This window comes from Notolepis coatsorum (genome assembly GCF_963971535.1).
Source record: "Notolepis coatsorum genome assembly, chromosome: 10".
In the NCBI taxonomy this organism is placed as follows: Eukaryota; Metazoa; Chordata; class Actinopteri; order Aulopiformes; family Paralepididae; genus Notolepis; species Notolepis coatsorum.
The window spans coordinates 120,081,401-120,100,546 of NC_140174.1; the positions used below are offsets into that span (position 1 = coordinate 120,081,401).

The 19,146-nt window shown below is 40.5% G+C and overlaps 1 protein-coding gene across 2 annotated transcripts in view; it reads right to left on the reverse strand.

Moving 5' to 3' along the window:
* The window catches only part of LOC311236049 (nicotinamide riboside kinase 1-like), a 54,640-nt gene that overhangs the window by 35,024 nt on the left and 470 nt on the right, over nt 1-19,146 (reverse strand). The window contains exons 1-3 of one of the 2 annotated variants that reach the window (XM_084323636.1): nt 18,490-18,531; nt 9,532-9,622; nt 6,812-6,860 (exon numbers count right to left, since the gene is read on the reverse strand). In XM_084323636.1, coding sequence (XP_084179762.1) covers nt 6,812-6,860; nt 9,532-9,621 — 139 coding nt within the window. In that variant the 5' untranslated portion in view covers nt 9,622; nt 18,490-18,531. Of the gene's footprint in view, nt 1-6,811; nt 6,861-9,531; nt 9,623-18,489; nt 18,532-19,146 lie in introns of those variants that run through there. The other variant, XM_084323635.1, reaches the window with a different exon arrangement.

Consider the following 19,146-nt stretch of genomic DNA (forward strand, 5'->3'; position numbering starts at 1 on the left):
TTTACTTCCACCATCTGTTCCCTCCCCTCCAGGTAGGATTGTATCCAGCTCACTGATAAACTATCAAAACCAATTGCTTTTAGCTTGTCAATCAGAATGGTGTGATTGACAGTGTCGAAGGCCTTTTGTAGGTCCAGCATGACCATGCCGCAGTATTTGCCCGCGTCCACCTCTTGTTTGATGTGGTCGTTCAAGTAGAGAGGGCATGTGTCAGTGGAGTGGGATGTTCTGAAGCCAGATTGAAATTCGTAGATTAGATTTTTTTCCGCGAGGTACTTTTCGATCTGTTCGTATACTATTTTTTCCATGACTTTGGAGATGGATGTAAGGATAGAAACAGGGCGGTAGTTACCCGGGTCTAATTTGCTGCCCTTTTTGTGCAGGGGTGTTACTCTCGCAATTTTGAAGTCCTTGGGGACGTGTCCCTGTTTTATGGAGATGTTTATTATGTGTGTGATGACTGGGGTGATGGCTGCTGCTGAGTCTCTGAGGAATTTGGTCTATTAGAAGACAACAGGTATTGTCTCATATGATCTATTAGAAGTCAACAGATATTGTCTCATATGGTCTATTAGAAGACAACAGGTATTGTCTCATATGATCTATTAGAAGTCAACAGATATTGTCTCATGTGGTCTATTAGAAGACAACAGGTATTGTCTCATATGGTCTATTAGAAGACAACAGATATTGTCTCATATGGTCTATTAGAAGACAACAGGTATTGTCTCATATGATCTATTAGAAGACAACAGGTATTGTCTCATATGGTCTATTAGAAGACAACAGGTATTGTCTCATATGGTCTATTAGAAGACAACAGGTATTGTCTCATATGGTCTATTAGAAGACAACAGGTATTGTCTCATATGGTCTATTAGAAGACAACAGGTATTGTCTCATATGATCTATTAGAAGACAACAGGTATTGTCTCATATGGTCTATTAGAAGACAACAGGTATTGTCTCATATGGTCTATTAGAAGACAACAGGTATTGTCTCATATGGTCTATTAGAAGACAACAGGTATTGTCTCATATGGTCTATTAGAAGACAACAGGTATTGTCTCATATGGTCTATTAGAAGACAACAGGTATTGTCTCATATGGTCTATTAGAAGACAACAGGTATTGTCTCATATGATCTATTAGAAGACAACAGGTATTGTCTCATATGATCTATTAGAAGACAACAGGTATTTAAGCATTACATCACGCGCAGGAGTGGTTTGTGACCAATAAACCATGCCTAGGGGTGGTCGTTAGGCCCGAGGCGCAGCCGAGGGTCGTTAGACCCCCCTAGGCATGGTTTATTGGTCACAAATCACAACTGCACGTGGTGTAAAGCTTTTATACAACTGCCAGATTCATCCAACCTTATTTCTATACAATAAACACACATTAATCGAAGATTTATTGAAAAAAACCATCCGCCAGAAAAAGTAGTTCCCACAACTACAAAAAAGACAAGTTGCCTCCATGTGGAAGCAGCTTGAAGTGCATCCAACCAAACTAACACATCCAACTGTGTATTATTGGAATGATTGAGAGAAGTTGCCTCATGTGGAAGCAGCTTGAAGTGCATCCAACCAACTAACACATCCAACTGTGTATTATTGGAATGATTGATTGAAAATTTTATTACCAGATGCAGAATGGGTACAATACAGTACGGCTCAATACACACAATTGTTAAGGGAATGCAGACCTACTTTCCATAGAACTTCATTCTTAGATGCTTCTATATAAAGTAGGTAAAACAAATTAAAAGGTTTTCTTTGCCCTATAGGAAAAAAAACGTTTTCTTCGCCCTATTTTTTTATTTATTTCTTTTAGCCTAAACTTAACCAGTTGGAAACCAGGGGTACAGTAATAAAATTAGCAATCAACCAATCAATCAATTCAATAGACCATGCTCACTTAAAACAGCGCTGCTTCTCTCTCTGACTCCCCCGCTGTTGCAGACAGGAGTGTGTGTGTGTGTGTGTGTGTGTGTGTGTGTGTGCGTGTGTGTGTGTGTGTGTGCGTGTGTGTGTGTGTGTGTGTGTGTGTGTGTGTGTGTGTGTGTGTTTGTGGGTACGCCAGCGTCGGACAGTGTGAGAGTGAACGCTGCAGTCAGTGGGAAGGAAGTAGAAATTTAAATCAATCAATTAATCTATCAATCAATCCGCGATTTTTCTTTTGTTCTAGATTGACTCAAGACCCATCAATTACATCATCCAACATTGTTTAAAGGACTAACACATTCCCCTTGACAGAATCGCTTCATATTTAGTCGTTATGGGCTTATGGCGCTATCAACATTCTGGCGCTATCAACATTCTCCCGGAGTGAGCCGGCGGAGTGATTATGTGATTCGGTTGTGGGCGGGTCCTGAGCCCAGGACCGTGGATTGTTGCCAATAAAGACGTGTAAATGGCCAATCAGAATCGAGAAATTTGCATGCCGTTGTATAATGTCTCATACAGTATATTAGAAGGACAACAGGTATTGTCTCATACGATCTATTAGAAGGACAACAGGTCTGACTTCATTTTTAAAGTCAATATTTGGCCCGATTGTAGAATTGGCATATTTTCTGACAGGTAGAAACATACTAAATACACGAGCAAAGTTAATAAAAAGCATAACACACTGACAAGGACTTTTGTTTAAAGAACAAATAGATTCCAATTAAATTAATCTCTCCTTTAATTTACGTGGTCGTGCCCTTTATTTGAGTGGTGTAACCCCTCCCCAGCCGCCTCCCCCGCCCAACACTCCGATAATGGGCAGGAAAAAGAAAAGACGGCGGTAACATTTTATCTGGAGATTAGGTAATCTATGGGTTTTCATAGGTGTACTATGAGTTATAGATATGATATACAGACTAGAGAGTGACATAGATAGAAGGCTATGTGTCTGCATTAGGGCTGAGCCCAAAACGTTCGAACGTTCAGACCTTCGTTCGTTACGTTGGCATTCGAATTCTAAGTCAACATTCGAATTTAAAATGTTCAATAAAAAAGAAATATATTTTTATATATATATATATATATATATATATATTTTTTTTTTTATGTGTCTATTCATTCTGTTTAAACCAATGGGGTTTTTCTTCACAGTTGCAGATAAAGATTAGGCTACACTAATATTATAGTATTAAAACTGATGAGTTATATTCATTAAAGAAAGTCGATTTAATAAAAAGAAAAACTAATTTAATCAGATTAATCACTTCATTCAAATTGAGGATTTAGTTTGAGGATATTTATAAAAAAAATAAAAAATAAATTAAGTTTATTTTTATTTTTTTATAACTTTTTAATTAAAAACGAAGGTTCGAAAGTCCGTTAGAAAAAACCCTGACGAAGTTCGAATCCCAAAAACAGGCTTCGGGGAAACAGCTCTAGTCTGCATGTGTAGTGTACACGTTTAGGGCTCTGTGTGTGTGTCTGCATGTGTGTGTGTGTAGTGTACACGTTTAGGGCTCTGTGTGTGTGTCTGCATGTGTGTGTGTGTAGTGTCCACGTTTAGGGCTCTGTGTGTGTGTCTGCATGTGTGTGTGTAGTGTCCACGTTTAGGGCTCTGTGTGTGTGTCTGCAAGTGTGTGTGTAGTGTACACGTTTAGGGCTCTGTGTGTGTGTGTCTGCATGTGTGTGTGTAGTGTACACGTTTAGGGCTCTGTGTGTGTGTCTGCATGTGTGTGTGTAGTCTACACATTTAGGGCTCTGTGTGTGTGTCTGCATGTGTGTGTGTAGTCTACACATTTAGGGCTCTGTGTGTTGTATCTGCATGTGTGTGTGTGTAGTGTACACGTTTAGGGCTCTGTGTGTTGTGTCTGTGTGTGTAGTGTACACGTTTAGGGCTCTGTGTGTTGTGTGTCTGCATGTGTGTGTGTAGTAGGGCTGACCCCCATTAGTCGATTAGTCGACTAATCGGTCGAAAGGAGCCGTAGTCGACTGCCAACCTCTTAGTCGAATACAACAACAACAACAAAAAAAATTATAAAAAATAATATATATATATTTTTGTATCATTATTTCCAAAAGAAAAGAGGCCTAGAAGCGTGGCTAACGCTAATGACACACATACCAGAGGCTAACTGCCTACGAAAACAGGCACAGAGGCACTGAAAGAGGATTTCACCCATCTAATGAACACACGACTAGACAAATATCAAGATGTATCCATCAGTGGACCAATTGCATGCTTTTGCAGAGGACAAGAAGCCTTCAGTCGACTCCTTCAGACATTAAGCACCCCCCCACAGCCCAAATGGAATGAAAAAATAAATAAATAAATAAAATATATTATACTTTTAAATTTTTTTTAGTAGTTGACCAATAGTCGACTAACGGCAAATTTTGGCCTATCATCCTTAGTCGGGGACAGCCCTAATGTGTAGTGTACACGTTTAGGGCGCTGTGTGTTGTGTCTGTAATAGAGTGAGAGAGACAACACAAAAATGCACACACACACACACACACACACCACACACCCACACACACACAGGAACGTGCGATCACATTATTGGACAACAATGCATCTGTTTCTAAGCCGGCCACAAGCTTTCACTGCAAATAACGTATTTTCGTTGTACTGTACTTGTGCTGTATGATGACAACACATTTGAATCTAATCCAATATAAGAAATGCGCAGCTTAAGGCGAGTGGGCCAATCACATCACTTAGAGCGCTGCGTCGCCCTGCGCAGTTACATACAGGAGAGGGGCCTAGGTTAGAGCGCTGTGCAGTTCGATTTTAGGAGAGGGGCCTAGGTTAGCCCCGATGACATTTTCACGTTCCAAGTATAAATTAAGACTTCTGCAAATACAAAGTCCTCACCGTCATATTGCTTGAAGCCCTTACCGTCATATTGCTTAAAGCACCTTACCGTCATATTACTTAAAGCTAGGGATGTCCGATATTATCGGCCGACCGATATTATCGGCCGATATCGGCAGTAAAATGTGATATCGGAAAATATCGGTATCAGTTTAAAAACAAAAAAAAACAATAACAATATTTGTTATATATATATCCAGTGAAATTATTAGTTACCTGAAATTATTCCGTTTTTTGGACGGGGAAACCCTGCATATATCGGTATCGGTTGATATCGGTTGATATCAGTATCGGAAATTAAGAGTTGGACAATATTGGAATATCGGTATCGGTAAAAAAGCCAATATCGAGCATCCCTACTTAAAGCCCTTACCGTCATATTGCTTAAAGCACCTTACCGTCATATTACTTAAAGCCCTTACCGTCATATTGCTTAAAGCACCTTACCGTCATATTACTTAAAGCCCTTACCGTCATATTGCTTAAAGCACCTTACCGTCATATTACTTAAAGCCCTTACCGCCATATTGCTTAAAGCCCTTACCGTCATATTACTTAAAGCCCTTACCGTCATATTGCTTAAAGCACCTTACCGTCATATTACTTAAAGCCCTTACCGTCATATTGCTTAAAGCCCTTACCGTCATATTGCTTAAAGCACCTTACCGTCATATTACTTAAAGGCAAAGCCCTTACCGTCATATTGCTTAAAGCCCTTACAGTCATATTGCTTAAAGCCCTTACGTCATATTACTTAAAGGCAAAGCCCTTACCGTCATATTGCTTAAAGCCCTTACAGTCATATTGCTTAAAGCCCTTACGTCATATTACTTAAAGCCCTTACCGTCATATTACTTAAAGCCCTTACCGTCATATTGCTTAAAGCCCTTACCGTCATATTGCTTAAAGGATAACTCCAACATTTTGGGAAATTAGCTTATTTAACATCTTCCCTGGAGTTAGACAAGAAGATACATACCTTTTTTGTCTCTGTGCGTGCATTTAGCTTTGGGAACAGACGCTCCGTTAGCATAGCTTAGCTTCATCACTGTAAGTGAGGCAGGACAGTACCCTGACGTTCCCTACAGGTTTGTTGATATTCTCATTCCTTCAAAGGATCTGAACCGATTGAAGTTTATGGATACCATGACTTAAAATCCTCTTACCTTGACGATTTAAAGCCTCCCAAATTTAGAAAACAGTAATCCAATGGCTGGTATTGATATACTACTAACTACTGCACGCTAACGGAGCTAACCGGACACTCAACCAGATAACGAGAGCAATGACTTCCTTTCTGGGGGGTTTCAAAATAAAAGAGCGACGTCTATAGCAGCAGAAACGTTTATTTTGTACATTATCTAACGTTAACACGAACCTAAACTAACTTTAGGTTAGTTGTAACGTTAGTTTAGGTTCGTGTTAACGTTAGATAATGTACAAAATAAACGTTTTCCGCTGCTATAAACGTCGCACTTTTATTTTGAAAACCCCAGAAAGGAAGTAATTATATTTGCTTTACACATCCTGTTCTGCGTTAGCTCCGGTTAGCTCCGAGCGTCCAGTAGTTAGTAGTATATTATCAATACCAGCCATTGGATTACTGTTTTCTAAATTGGGGAGGCTTTTAATCGTCAAGGTAAGAGGATTTTAAGTCATGGTATCCATAAACTTCAATCGGTTCAGATCCTTTGAAGAAATGAGAATATCAACAAACCTGTAGGGAACGTCAGGGTACTGTCCTGCCTCACTTACAGTGATGAAGCTAAGCTATGCTAACGGAGCGTCTGTTCCCTAAGCCTAATGCATGCACAGAGACAAAAAAGGTATGTATCTTCTTGTCTAACTCCAGGGAAGATGTTAAATAAGCCAATTTCCCAAAATGTTGGAGTTATCCTTTAAAGCCCTTACCGTCATATTGCTTAAAGCCCTTACCATCATATTGCTTAAAGCCCTTACCGTCATATTGCTTAAAGCCCTTACCGTCATATTGCTTAAAGCCGTTGCCATCCACAGGTACCACCAGGTCATCCTGGAGAGAGACGAACAGAAGGCTCTACCATTATCATCATGTTACAGTCAGGGGTGCGTTGGTGATTTCATACCTGGTTGCACTGTGTTTTAATGACGCCACGTGCACGCACGCTCCCATGCATGCGCATAAATGTTCCCTCGCGTGCGCACAAAATAAAGACAATGCCTCTAGCAACGGAATGTAACAACGTTTTGTGTGAATGTATCGGAGGACGTATTTGAACACACCTGACAACCTGAGCTATTGTTATACAAAGTAGCCTGGTGGGTACTTGGCGAGTACTTGGCGACCAACGCACCGCTGGTTACAGTGGTACACAGCCACTCCCTCATGTAGGTTTGTTTAATCATTTTATACTTTATTTATAATACTTATTTTGTAAAACATAATTTTTTATTTAAAGATGTGTGTGTGTCAGGCCACGTGAGCGGATCGGCGCGGCCGAGAAATCCGCTCTTCGCTCTTTAAAGCTTGGTCCGCTCCGCTAATCGCTCATGTTGACCCCGCCCCCAAGTCGCTCTCCGCTCGCTCCCCACTCACCTTGAATCGAGCGCTCCCCGCTCCCCGCGCCAGATCGCTCGGCAGTTTTTCTTTTTCTTTTTTGGAGCATGGTGTAAATGAGCTCAAACTACACAGTCTACACCCCCTGGGCCCCTTAACAATTGTTTGTATTGAGCCGCATTGTAATTGTAGCCATTCTGCAATGTTAAATAACGTTGTTTATCCATTCACTAGTTCTATTAAGCGATGATAGGCTAGCCGAGCCACAATGCTATGGTCGCTGCCATTAACGTTAGCATGTAAGCTAACGTCAACAACAATGGCGTCGATACTTTTTCTAACAGGAGTGAGTGTGGGCGTCATAGATATCTATGGTGGGCGTCTCTACAGTGCCGAAGCCTGAACCCTTCTCATTGGTTGAAAATGGCCTTCATGTTTGTACATCGCCATCTGTTGCTTTGGCATTGTACTGCATGTATATATTACATCAACAGTGTTAAACCACTGTGAGCGGCCTGGAGTGGATTGGAGCGGAGGAGAACTCTCGCTCCGGACGTCGCACCGACTCATTTTAAAACCCACTCCTCGCTCACGTCAAAACCGCCCGCTCCGCGCCCCGCGCCGCTCACGCTCCGATCCGCTCACATGGCCTGGTGTGTGTATATATATACATATATATTAACAAATTGTTCTAAATAAATAATAATGATAATAAATCATTTGACGTTTGGATTTTTTTTTTACAACTGAGGTAGATTACATTTTTAGAGACTAAAGTATCTACAAAAGGTACCGTTGTGTTCCGGTATCGATTCACGGGTACCGGGTTCAAATGTGAAAGGTACCCAACCCTACCCACCCCACTATGCATGTTCCACAGCCACGAGGTGTGACAATAAAGCTGACTTTGACTTTGACTACTAGAAGGGACTGAAAAGGGCCGCTAACGATGGTTGTCGAGAGGGGCAGTATGACATCACATGAAAACGGGAGATACCCTACTACCCTAACATTACCATACCATTTTCGTCCCTTCTCTGGTAAGCATTCTGTTTCAATCACATTCGGGTCACAAAATGGTGCATGTGTGAAAACATCCGGCTCTGGTCCCCATATTCCCCACAGAAACCGGTTTGTGTTTCACGCAGATCCGCCTCAAACATTCCTCGTGGTGATTGAATAACCGTATGAAGTGCTCATTGTGTGTGCCCTCACGTCTTCCTGCTGTCTGTGTCTACGTCTCTGACTTGTCCTAGCCTGCCCTGTCCTCATACACATGCTTAATAGGCAGAAACACACACACACATACACGCACACACACAGACCTTTCTGGTTTTCATACCATTCATTCTCTCCATCTCTCCACCCTCCAAATAACAACAACAACATTTCATGTTATTATGTTTTTGGTCATGGAACATACATAGTGGGGTGGCATCAAAACATACTGTATTCCAGTCACATAGAGACCAAAAAGATTCAACCCTGCGACCAGTTTTGGGTCCACACCCATAGTTTAAGAAACATTGCTCTAAAATGCACTGCTCTGTTGTTAAGTTGTTCTATAAGGTAATTTAGAACTGTACTTTGTAAAGAAACTCAGTGTTAAGAGCGATGCACTGTTAACAATTTTATCACACTTTTTACTGTCTGTTCTATTTGATTATTTTTAGCCTATTTTTAAACATAATCAAACCGCACTTTTTTACTCTATCTAATCTATTCTATTTTATTATTTGTATTACTGAAAAACTGTAATTTACCTTACCTTGCTACCTCTCTATCTTTTTTTATTTAATTTTTATGCTCGCTTATGCCTGTATTTTTTGTGAAGCACTTTGAACTGCAATTTCTGTATGAAAAGTGCTATACAAATAAAGTTATTATAAAGTTATTATAAACTCTAATAGAAAAAGAGATACCTGTGTTTATCCTCAACTAAACCACAGACTGCTACTGTGTTTAGGATCTAGTAGGTCTACTGATCCACCTTAAAGATCTAGTAGGTCTACTGATCCACCTTAAAGATCTAGTAGGTCAACTGATCCACCTTAAAGATCTAGTAGGTCTACTGATCCACCTTAAAGATCTAGTAGGTCTACTGATCCACCTTAAAGATCTAGGTCTACTGATCCACCTTAAAGATCTAGTAGGTCTACTGATCCACCTTAAAGAAAGTATCCTGTGCGATGATGGAGCTGTTGGGGATCCGTCGGTGTAGACTGTTGGACAGAGTGGACTTCCCTCCATTCGTCATCCTGAGAGGACAAGAAAGACATAGCAGAGACATGGCAAATTGTCAAGATGCAGTCAGGTTCATTCTTATTTTACTAGGTCAGCCGATAATGGACAGATTATGTTACCACGTCCAAAATCAAATGCTTTAAAGAGGACGGTTGTTTATCGTGCCATCAATCATTGGAATAACTGCCCTGTAAATGCAGTTGTCGCCGATAGAGGGCACATGTTTATTTTGATATTTCATTTTATTTCATGTGACGGATCACTTCCTGTGTCCCGCTCTGACTTGCCGTAGTTTGATCAGATCAGGCAGAACGCGCCAAGACGTGTAGAAGAAGACAGCGCAGCAGATTTGTGCACTTTATTTTGTCAAAGCTAAAAGACTAAATACTAGAGATTTGAAGATAAACCCCCTCCCATTGAGCTGCAAGCAGGCCAAAGTGGTTAGTAGAGTTTATTCACACACTTTCGTTTTGTTTTTGTAATTCTATTGACTGAATGTATGAATATTGATTGTCATTATTTCCTGCATTGTAGTTCTACGGTGGTGATGAATGTGGTGCTACAGTCACATGATGCTAGCTAGCGTCATTCAAGAACTTGCATCAATAAAACCAGCCATCTGTAATTAAAGAACTCGGAGTCCTCGTCATGCATTCATGGGCGGCACAGTAGAACACTTCACCGTGAAGTTGAAGACTCCAAGTGAGGAATGAATCGAGTTGGCTATGAGGACGTCGGGTAGAGGATTGTCTGCAGTCGAAGATGTATCGTCCTGTTTGGTGAACCTTTGTGCTGGGAAGGAGTTGCAGCAGTGTGCACACAGCTAAACAAGCGAGCTCGTGGAAGAAGACGGCTCGAGGTTGGCACGTGTACAGCAGGACTGCCACTGAACTTTTCCACGTATCAGTAAAATTTCACGGCATCCATCTTAAAGAAGCAGCAGACTTTTCCCTATATTGGACTGTAGGCAAATGCCATTCACCAAGTTGACTGACTACACGTCTCAGGTATTGACTTTTCATATCCAAGTATTGTTGTAGGCTACAATTGCATTGCAAGTGCGCACATTCTTGAGACTGTATATAAGGTTGTTTACAGTTTAATATTTTTGGCCATTTAAGAATTGCTTGATGTTCATTCATGAAGTCTAGCTTTATAAGGTTAATTTAGAAAAGGCCAATCCTAAAGGGTATATTCAAACTTGATACTTGCATTTCATAATAGCCTACTAGGCTTACATTTTCATTTAGTTTTTGAATTTCATATTAGCCTACACATTTTATTAGTTATATCCCAGTATAGTAGGCTACTATAATATAAACGTAGGCCTATGGTTTATTTAATTTTTCATAATTTGTATTTCACATTGATAGACATATTTTATTTGAACACAAATTGAAGAAAGGTGTAGATTTGAATTAGCCTACAATTTTCAACTAAATTAAGCATTTTTATTTTTGAATACTTAAGACTTTGTTGACACTCATGATTAGGCTTACACATTTCATAGACTAAATTCATATTAGCCTACCCCTCTATTTACAGTTCATATTTCTTATTCCATAGATTTTTTTTTTTTTATCCACTTTTTCTCCCATTTTTCTCTATTTTCTCCCATCCCAATTTCGTATCATCCAATTCAACCCTCCCCTGTCACGAACGCTGTTTCTTGCCTCCCACAAGCCGGCTGCAATGTGGACTAAGTCATACATAGCACAAGTCCCCTCCGGTACTTGAGGTAACAGCAGTCGCATCTTTTCACCTGCGCAGCTCGATCTCTCAGTGGCGAGGAGTAACGCGTGGGAGGCTCACGCTGCCCCCGACACTTCCTGATTCTACTGCGCAGGCGCACCAACCGACTTGTAGGAGTCGCTTGTTCACAACGTTCGATCCCCACCCTTCAGTTTTCCCTCCCCGTAATACGGCCAATGTGTATTACTGCGGACGACCAGCTAAACTGAAAACAATGTGGAGAGCTGGATTCGAACACGCGAATCCTAGCGTCTCCACACTGGTGGCGAGTGCCTTGCCCACTACACCACCTAGCCGCCCTATTTCTTATTCCATAGATATGGTTAATAAATATTTAATGAATACATAATTGATTTATTTTCCACACAGTGACAAGTCATATTTACACACTGAAGAAAAGGTAGATTTTATTTTCAACTTTATTACTACATTATTACTACACAGTAAACATGTCACAAAAGGGTGAAATAGAGCAAACTGAAACACAGGTTGAGACAGACAAGCTAGACGATAGCGAGTCAGTCGTATCTACCACAACCGCAAATGAATCTCAGATTAAGACAGACAAGCTAGACGCTTCCAGCGAGCCAGTCGTATTTACCACATCAGACTTGCCTCCTCTGACTAAGGCAGATTCTACACAGCCTAGGAAAAGTGAACGCACTCGGACACGTTCTGAAAAGGGACAGGCTCTTGTAGACGATAAGGTGAAGGATCTAAAAGTGAACTTCAAAAGGGCATATGAGAGGTGGAAGCACAACATAAATGGACTGAAAATATCCATCAAGTATAAGGACGACTCTGACCTAATGGAGATCATGGCCAGAATAAATTCAGCCCAAGTTGAGATCGATGGTATTTATCTAAAAATAAGAGACACTTTGCATCCCGATCATCCAGACTCAGAAACCCGTAGAAGGAATGATACATGCCAATCGCTCACCAGGACTGCTAATAAAAAGGCTCAGCAGTTCCTCAACGACGGTGGTTCTGATATCTCAGCCTGGCCTGATGCTGAATCTGTGTTCGAATCTACAATTTCCCACGTCTCCTTATCAAGGACCAGACGGTCCACACAGTCTTCACACGTGTGACACACGACGCAAGACAAGCTGCAGCAGAAGCAGCCGCAACTACAGAGGTACTAAAAATAATGAAAGAACAGAATGAGCAAGAAGGAGAAATCCGAAGACTGGAGCGGGAAGATGAAAGGCTGACGGCTGAAAATGACGCAGAGAACGCCAAGAAAACAGTTCTATTCATCACGGAAAGTGCTGCTAGAAAAACAAGGCTAGAAGAGAAAAAGAGAGAAGTGGAACGGTTAGAGCAGTGGTCGGCAACCTGCGGCCTCGAGGCCGCATGCGGCTCTTTAGCCAATCAGCTGCGGCTCCCTGGCCCAATATCGATGTCATACTGTGACACTGAAATGAAAAGATATTTCATCAACTAAGATATTTAGTCAACAAAAGGCTTACCTGTATGCCTGATATGTGGTGCGAAATTTGCGAACAACGAAAAATGTACTTTTTATTTTATAGATTTTCCACAAATAAGGGAAGGACTCTAATAGAGCTGCATAGTTCAGGGTTTTATTTCAAAGTAGGTTTACAGATGCAAGTGTTTTTTCTCCTTTTCTGTGTTTTATTTCAAAGTAGGTCTACAGTACACATGGTAGTCTTTTTTCAAAGTGGACTACTTTTATTTTATAAATGTTCCACAAATAAGGGAAGGACTCAAATATACCTGAATAGTTCAGGGTTTTATTTCAAAGTCGGTCTACAGACACCAGTGTTTTGTCTCCTCTTCTGTTTTTTATTAAAAAATAGGTCTACACAGCCAGTATTTTTTCTCCACTTCATAAGAGTTTGAGGTTTTCCTTTGTTATAACAGGTAAAAACAGCAATTAAAGTCAAATTTTTTCTTTTTGTTGCTTTATAATCCCATTAATGCAACAAACTGTGTGCTATAAGTATAAAGTATAATAAATCGCAAATTACTTTGGGTATGCAATTGTCAGGCGTTTTATGCTAAATGTGGGGTATGCTTGGGGATATATAAAATGTTATACACTGTGTTATCTTCATTTTAAGGGTAAATAGGTTGTGCGGCTCCCTGAGCATTTTATTTTGTGGGACAGGGGAAAAGTGGCTCTTTTGATAGTAAAGGTTGCTGACCCCTGGGTTAGAGGAACTCAAGAAGCTCAACGCAGCTAAGGCAAAGCTAAAGGTTTACACTGAAAGCGTTCATAATGACGATGAAGAAGATCATCTGTGGTTACCTCTTCTACACTATCCTTCAGCACATTCGCTAGCTCTCACCCCACAAGAAGAACTGCGTCCTCATGCGCCTCCAGTGTATCAACCCAACCCCAATCCGGCAAGTCAAGCCCAAGTCCCACAGCCCTACCAGGCCATAGTTACTAATAACTCGACCTCACCTGCACCCATCTTTACCCCAGTGTCTGTGCCACAAACAGCCACATCTCACAACATTTCTAATGATCTTGTGAGAGTCTTAGCCGAAGCCATAACAGCGAATCGCATTCCAATCCCAGAGCCTGCGGTCTACATGGGAGATCCGCTAAACTGCTAAAGTATAATGATTGGAAGCTTTCGTTCTCCACTCTAATTGATAGGAAGAATCTGCCGGTTCCAGAAAAGCTGTTTTTCCTACACCAGTACGTCGGCGGTGCTGTCAAGAAGGCTATTGAAGGGCATTTCCTGGTCAGAACAGAATCCACTTACCTTGCCGCCTGGAATGTGCTGGAAGACAGATTTGGTGATCCCTTCCTAATCGGTCAAGCATATAGGGACAAGATCCACGCATGGCGCAAAATCGGCCCTAAGGATAATCAAGATCTGCGTGAATTTGCACTTTCTCAGCAGCATTGAATCAGCTATGCCTTATGTACAAGGACTACAAGTTCTCAATGACTGTGTCGAGAACCAAAGGATAGCGGCAAAACTACCTGACTGGTGCAGCTCACGGTGGAACCGCACAGTCGTAACAATCCAGGACGAAACCAAGGTGTTCCCTGACTTCAAGGTCTTCGTGTCATTTCTCAGAAAAGAGGCTTGTATTGCCTGTCACCCTATCACTTCATGGCAAGCTATGAACCCCAAAGAAGATAAAACAAAGCCAAGCGAGCAAGACAATTCTAAGGAATATCAAAAACGCAACATTGGTGCCAAAACCTTCACTACAAGCTTGAGTGAAAAGACAGACAACAAGTGTCTGTTCTGCAAGAAAGTAAAACAAACTCTCCATAAGTGTTACAAGTTAATCGAAAAACCTATGGAAGAGAGAGTCAAGTTTGTACAACAGGAGCAACTCTGTTTTGGCTGCCTTGAAACTGGCCATCACTCCAAGGTCTGCAAATCTAGAAGCAAATGCGACACATGTGAAAAAACCCACCCAACATTCTTACATCAAAACCGTGAAGGAAGACCAGCCAAAAGAAAAAGACAAAGACAAGGGGTCTAAACCAGAGACGAAACAAGAGTCAGATGAAGCTACCGCTCTTAGAATCGTCCAAGACAAGAGTGGCACTCACACCTCACCAATCGTTCCAGTCTATATCTCCACACCGACTGAACCAGACAAGGAAGTGCTAGTGTATGCTCTGCTCGACACTCAGAGAGACACTACCTTCATTCTGAAAGATGTAGCTGACAAACTGAACATCACACAAGATCCAGTAAAGCTCAAGATATCTACCATCACATCAAGAACAAAGGTTGTGTCCAGCGCAAAGGTGACAGGTCTACAAGTGCGAGGTATCCAGTCTGAAATCAAGATCAAGCTCCCAGTAAGCTACACTAGGGAATACATACCAGCAAACAGATCTCATATACCCACAAGAGAAACAGCAAAGTCCTGGTCACACTTGGAGCATCTTGCAGATGAGATGTCTCCAGTACTCGACTGTGAGGTAGGGTTATTAATCGGCTATAACTGTTCCCAAGCCCTAGCTCCCAGAGATGTTATCCATGGCAGCGAAGATCAGCCTTTCGCGCTCAAGTCTGCACTGGGTTGGAGCATTGTTGGCTACAACAGGGCTGCCACTGACTACGAAGATGACATAGGTGTCACTCATCGCATCATCACAAAACAAGTCACACCTACCACCATGGCTCACTCACAGGGACCGAAATTAGAGAGCGCCACCCGCCATTTGCGCTCAGTTTTTACGTTTGGCGCCTCCCACTGAGACGTCTGAGCGCCGTGTGGCGCTCAAATCAAATAGTCATGTGAAAACCGAAAATCTATTTCATACTTATCTTGTCTAGCACAGTCTCTGGAGCGTAACAGTAAGAAGCATTTTGTATAAAAGTATTCTGTACTTCTGTATGACAACTATTAAAGAAACTTGAAAACGGTACTATTACTGGAAGCCGAGTAAAGGCTCAGTGAAACCTTTTTGTTTTTGTGTGTTTGGTTTGTTTAAAGGGTTCCCAATGTTTAAAGGGTTCCTGATGTTTAAATGGTTATGTTGAAAATCACACGTTATGTGATTGGTGGGAGTGTAAATGCAGTTGACGCCGATAGAGGGCACATGTTTATTTTGATATTTCATTTTATTTCATGTGACAGATCACTTCCGGTGTCCCGCTCTGACTTGCCGTAGTTTGATCAGATCAGGCAGAACGCGCCAAGACGTGTAGAAGAAGACAGCGCAGCAGATTTGTGCACTTTATTTTGTCAAAGCTAAAAGACTAAATATTAGATATTTGAAGATAAACCCCCTCCCATTGAGCTGCAAGCAGGCCAAAGTGGTTAGTAGAGTTTATTCACACATTTTCGTTTTGTTTTTGTAATTCTATTGACTGAATGTATATCATGTATCATGTGACTGTATGAATATCAATTGTCATTATTTACTGCATTGTAGTTATACGGTGGTGATGAACGTGGTGCTACAGTCACATGATGCTAGCTAGCCTCATTCAAGAACTTGCATCAATAAAACCAGCTATCTGTAATTAAAGAACTCGGAGTCCTCGTCATGCATCCATGGGCGGCACATGCCCACTGAACATAAGTAAATTGAATAGCAAAGTGTCTTTCAAATACCACCTAAGAATGCACTACTTAAATATGTGAGCAAATACTGTTCATGTTTGGGAGTGGAAATACCTACTGTAGGAATGTAATAATGAAATATTTACTCATGAATGTAATGACCTTTTCTGAAAATATTCATGTCTACCCATGTATGTAATAACCTTTTCTGAAAATATTCTGATGGTTATAAAGATGTCTACAATATTTTACTGTTTTTAGATGATCATTGTTAATTAAGTGAATTGTGATTGTCATAAATGTATCTCATATTGTTATGTTTTGTGTCGTCTTTCCGTGTGGACCCCAGGAAGACTAGCTCGCCACTTAGGTGGCAGCTAATGGGGATCCTTTTAAACAATAAACAACAACAATAAACAGCACATAGCAAAGACACAGCACATAGCAAAGACACAGCACACAGCAGAAAATACCCATGTTAATTATTTACCTGTCTTTGCTCATGGGCTTGCACACAGATATCACAGTCTCATTGATATTGATTCTTCACACTCATATTTAACCTTTGTAGTTTGAGTCTATACCTGACTTACCTAATATAATAATAATAATGTGAATTCCAGATTTTGGTCCAAAGAAGTATGGCCATATGGTACATTCCAGAATTGGAGGACAATTAGGCATCAATACTTAAAAAAATTGGCAGGTACAGGCATACAATGCACATAAAACATAATTTAAATTATTTGCTAACTACAAGCATTGGCTTGCCCCTTGCCTCATTTAAAATAAAAAAAATCCTACCCCCTAACCCCTGCACCAACCACCGTTGACAAAAAATTATAATAATAATCCCCCCCAACCCACCCCGTCATAGGCCTGAAAAGAAAAAGAATTGAGCAAAGATTTCAACAAAGACCAAAAAAAAAGGGGGGAATTATACAGATATAATTAGTTATGTCCTGCTAGTTATATAGTAGAGGTCCTAACTTGATAGAGAATATGGTTCCAGCTATCTATTGTTTGATAGTTTGCACCATTTAATCTAGCTGTAGAAAGCTCCATTGTTACAACATCAGCTAATAACCGTTTCCAGTGATTAAAGGGCAGAGAATGTGGAGCTTGCCATCGCAGTGCCAACATTTTTTTTGCAGCGGTACTTCCTGCCAGCCAAAATCGGCTCTGAACAATACTTAAAGCTAAAGAATCATCATCATTAAGGAGCAATAATTTGGGACAACAGGGAATATGTTTTTGTAATACTTTAGATAGATATAGACAATATGTTTTTCAATATTAAGCCAGGGGGCATCAGAATTTAAATTAAACCAACTCAACAGAGGACGAAATGATAACGCTTGAAAATATAACTTAAAATTTGGCACAGTTAAACCACCAGATTGCCGCTCATTTTGTAAGGTAGTAAGTTTAACCCGAGCTCGCTTGCCTCGCCATATAAATTTTGAGACTGCTCTATGTACATTTTCCCAATGAGCAACAGGTGGGGCAATAGGAATCATGGAACTACAGAAGTTTACTCGAGGTAATATGTTCATTTTGATAATAGAGACTCTTCCGGAAAGGGAGACAGGTATATTACACCATCGATTGAGATCGTCTATGACCTAATGGTTCTATTGTAGTTTACAGACACAATTTTTTCAATTGAAGGAAATATATCAATACCAAAGTATTTAAATTGGGTTACAACCGGGATCTCATGGTCAAGCACAGAGTTAGGAGTGGTTCTTAGGTACATTAGTGCTGATTTGGTCCAGTTTATTTTATAACTTGAAATTGAACTGAATTTTTCAAAAATGTGCAGGAGGCTTGAGGGACTGAGATACATTCTCCATATATAACAAGATGTCATCCGCATAGAGCCAAATATGATCAGTAGAATTTACAGAGATTGGCTTAATGTTTTCTGATTGCCGTATAGCTTGGGCTAAAGGTTCAAGGGATAAAATAAACAAGCTTGCAGAAATCGGATCCCCTTGCCTACTTCCATGAGTGATTTTGAAAGGAGGAGAACTAATATTTCTGGTTATAACACTGGCTGATGGATTAAAAAATATTATTTTTACCATATTTATAAAAATTTTACCTAGTCCCATATGTTTCAGTACAGCCCAAAGATAGGTCCACTCCAGACGGTCAAAGGCCTTTTCTGCGTCAACAGAGAGAACAGCTGACGACACTTTAGCTTGAGAGGCGGAGTTGACAATGTGAAGGAGACGTCGCAAATTATCAGACGAAAGTCTTTTTTTAACAAAACCACTTTGATCTGGGTGAATCAGTTATTTGATAATTTTCTTTACAATATATATATTTCAAATATTTGCACAAATACATTATGCATATAATCAAGCAAACTATTAAAATGACAATATAGGTTAAACCCATGTGAGCTGAGAAAATCGATTATTTTAATAAAGATTATAAGGTAACAGCCTTCAAATTAGAGTAACAGGGTTGCGCTAAGTAACAGTTGAATGATTACATTACTTTTGATTGTAGATCATGACATATATGTGACAAATGCATACTCAGGAGTCAGACCACAGAAATGTTGTTTAATATTATTTTATGTCAACAAAACCACAAACAAACTGGATCAGAACAGGCTGACAACCTGGCATTCTTGCTGCATTCCTCACAGCACATCAAAAATAGTCATGAACTGATCAATATTTTGTATGCATAGTAAACCCCAGTGTGCAAAGTGGCCTGTTGGTGTGATGCACCAAAATGCACAGCCTGT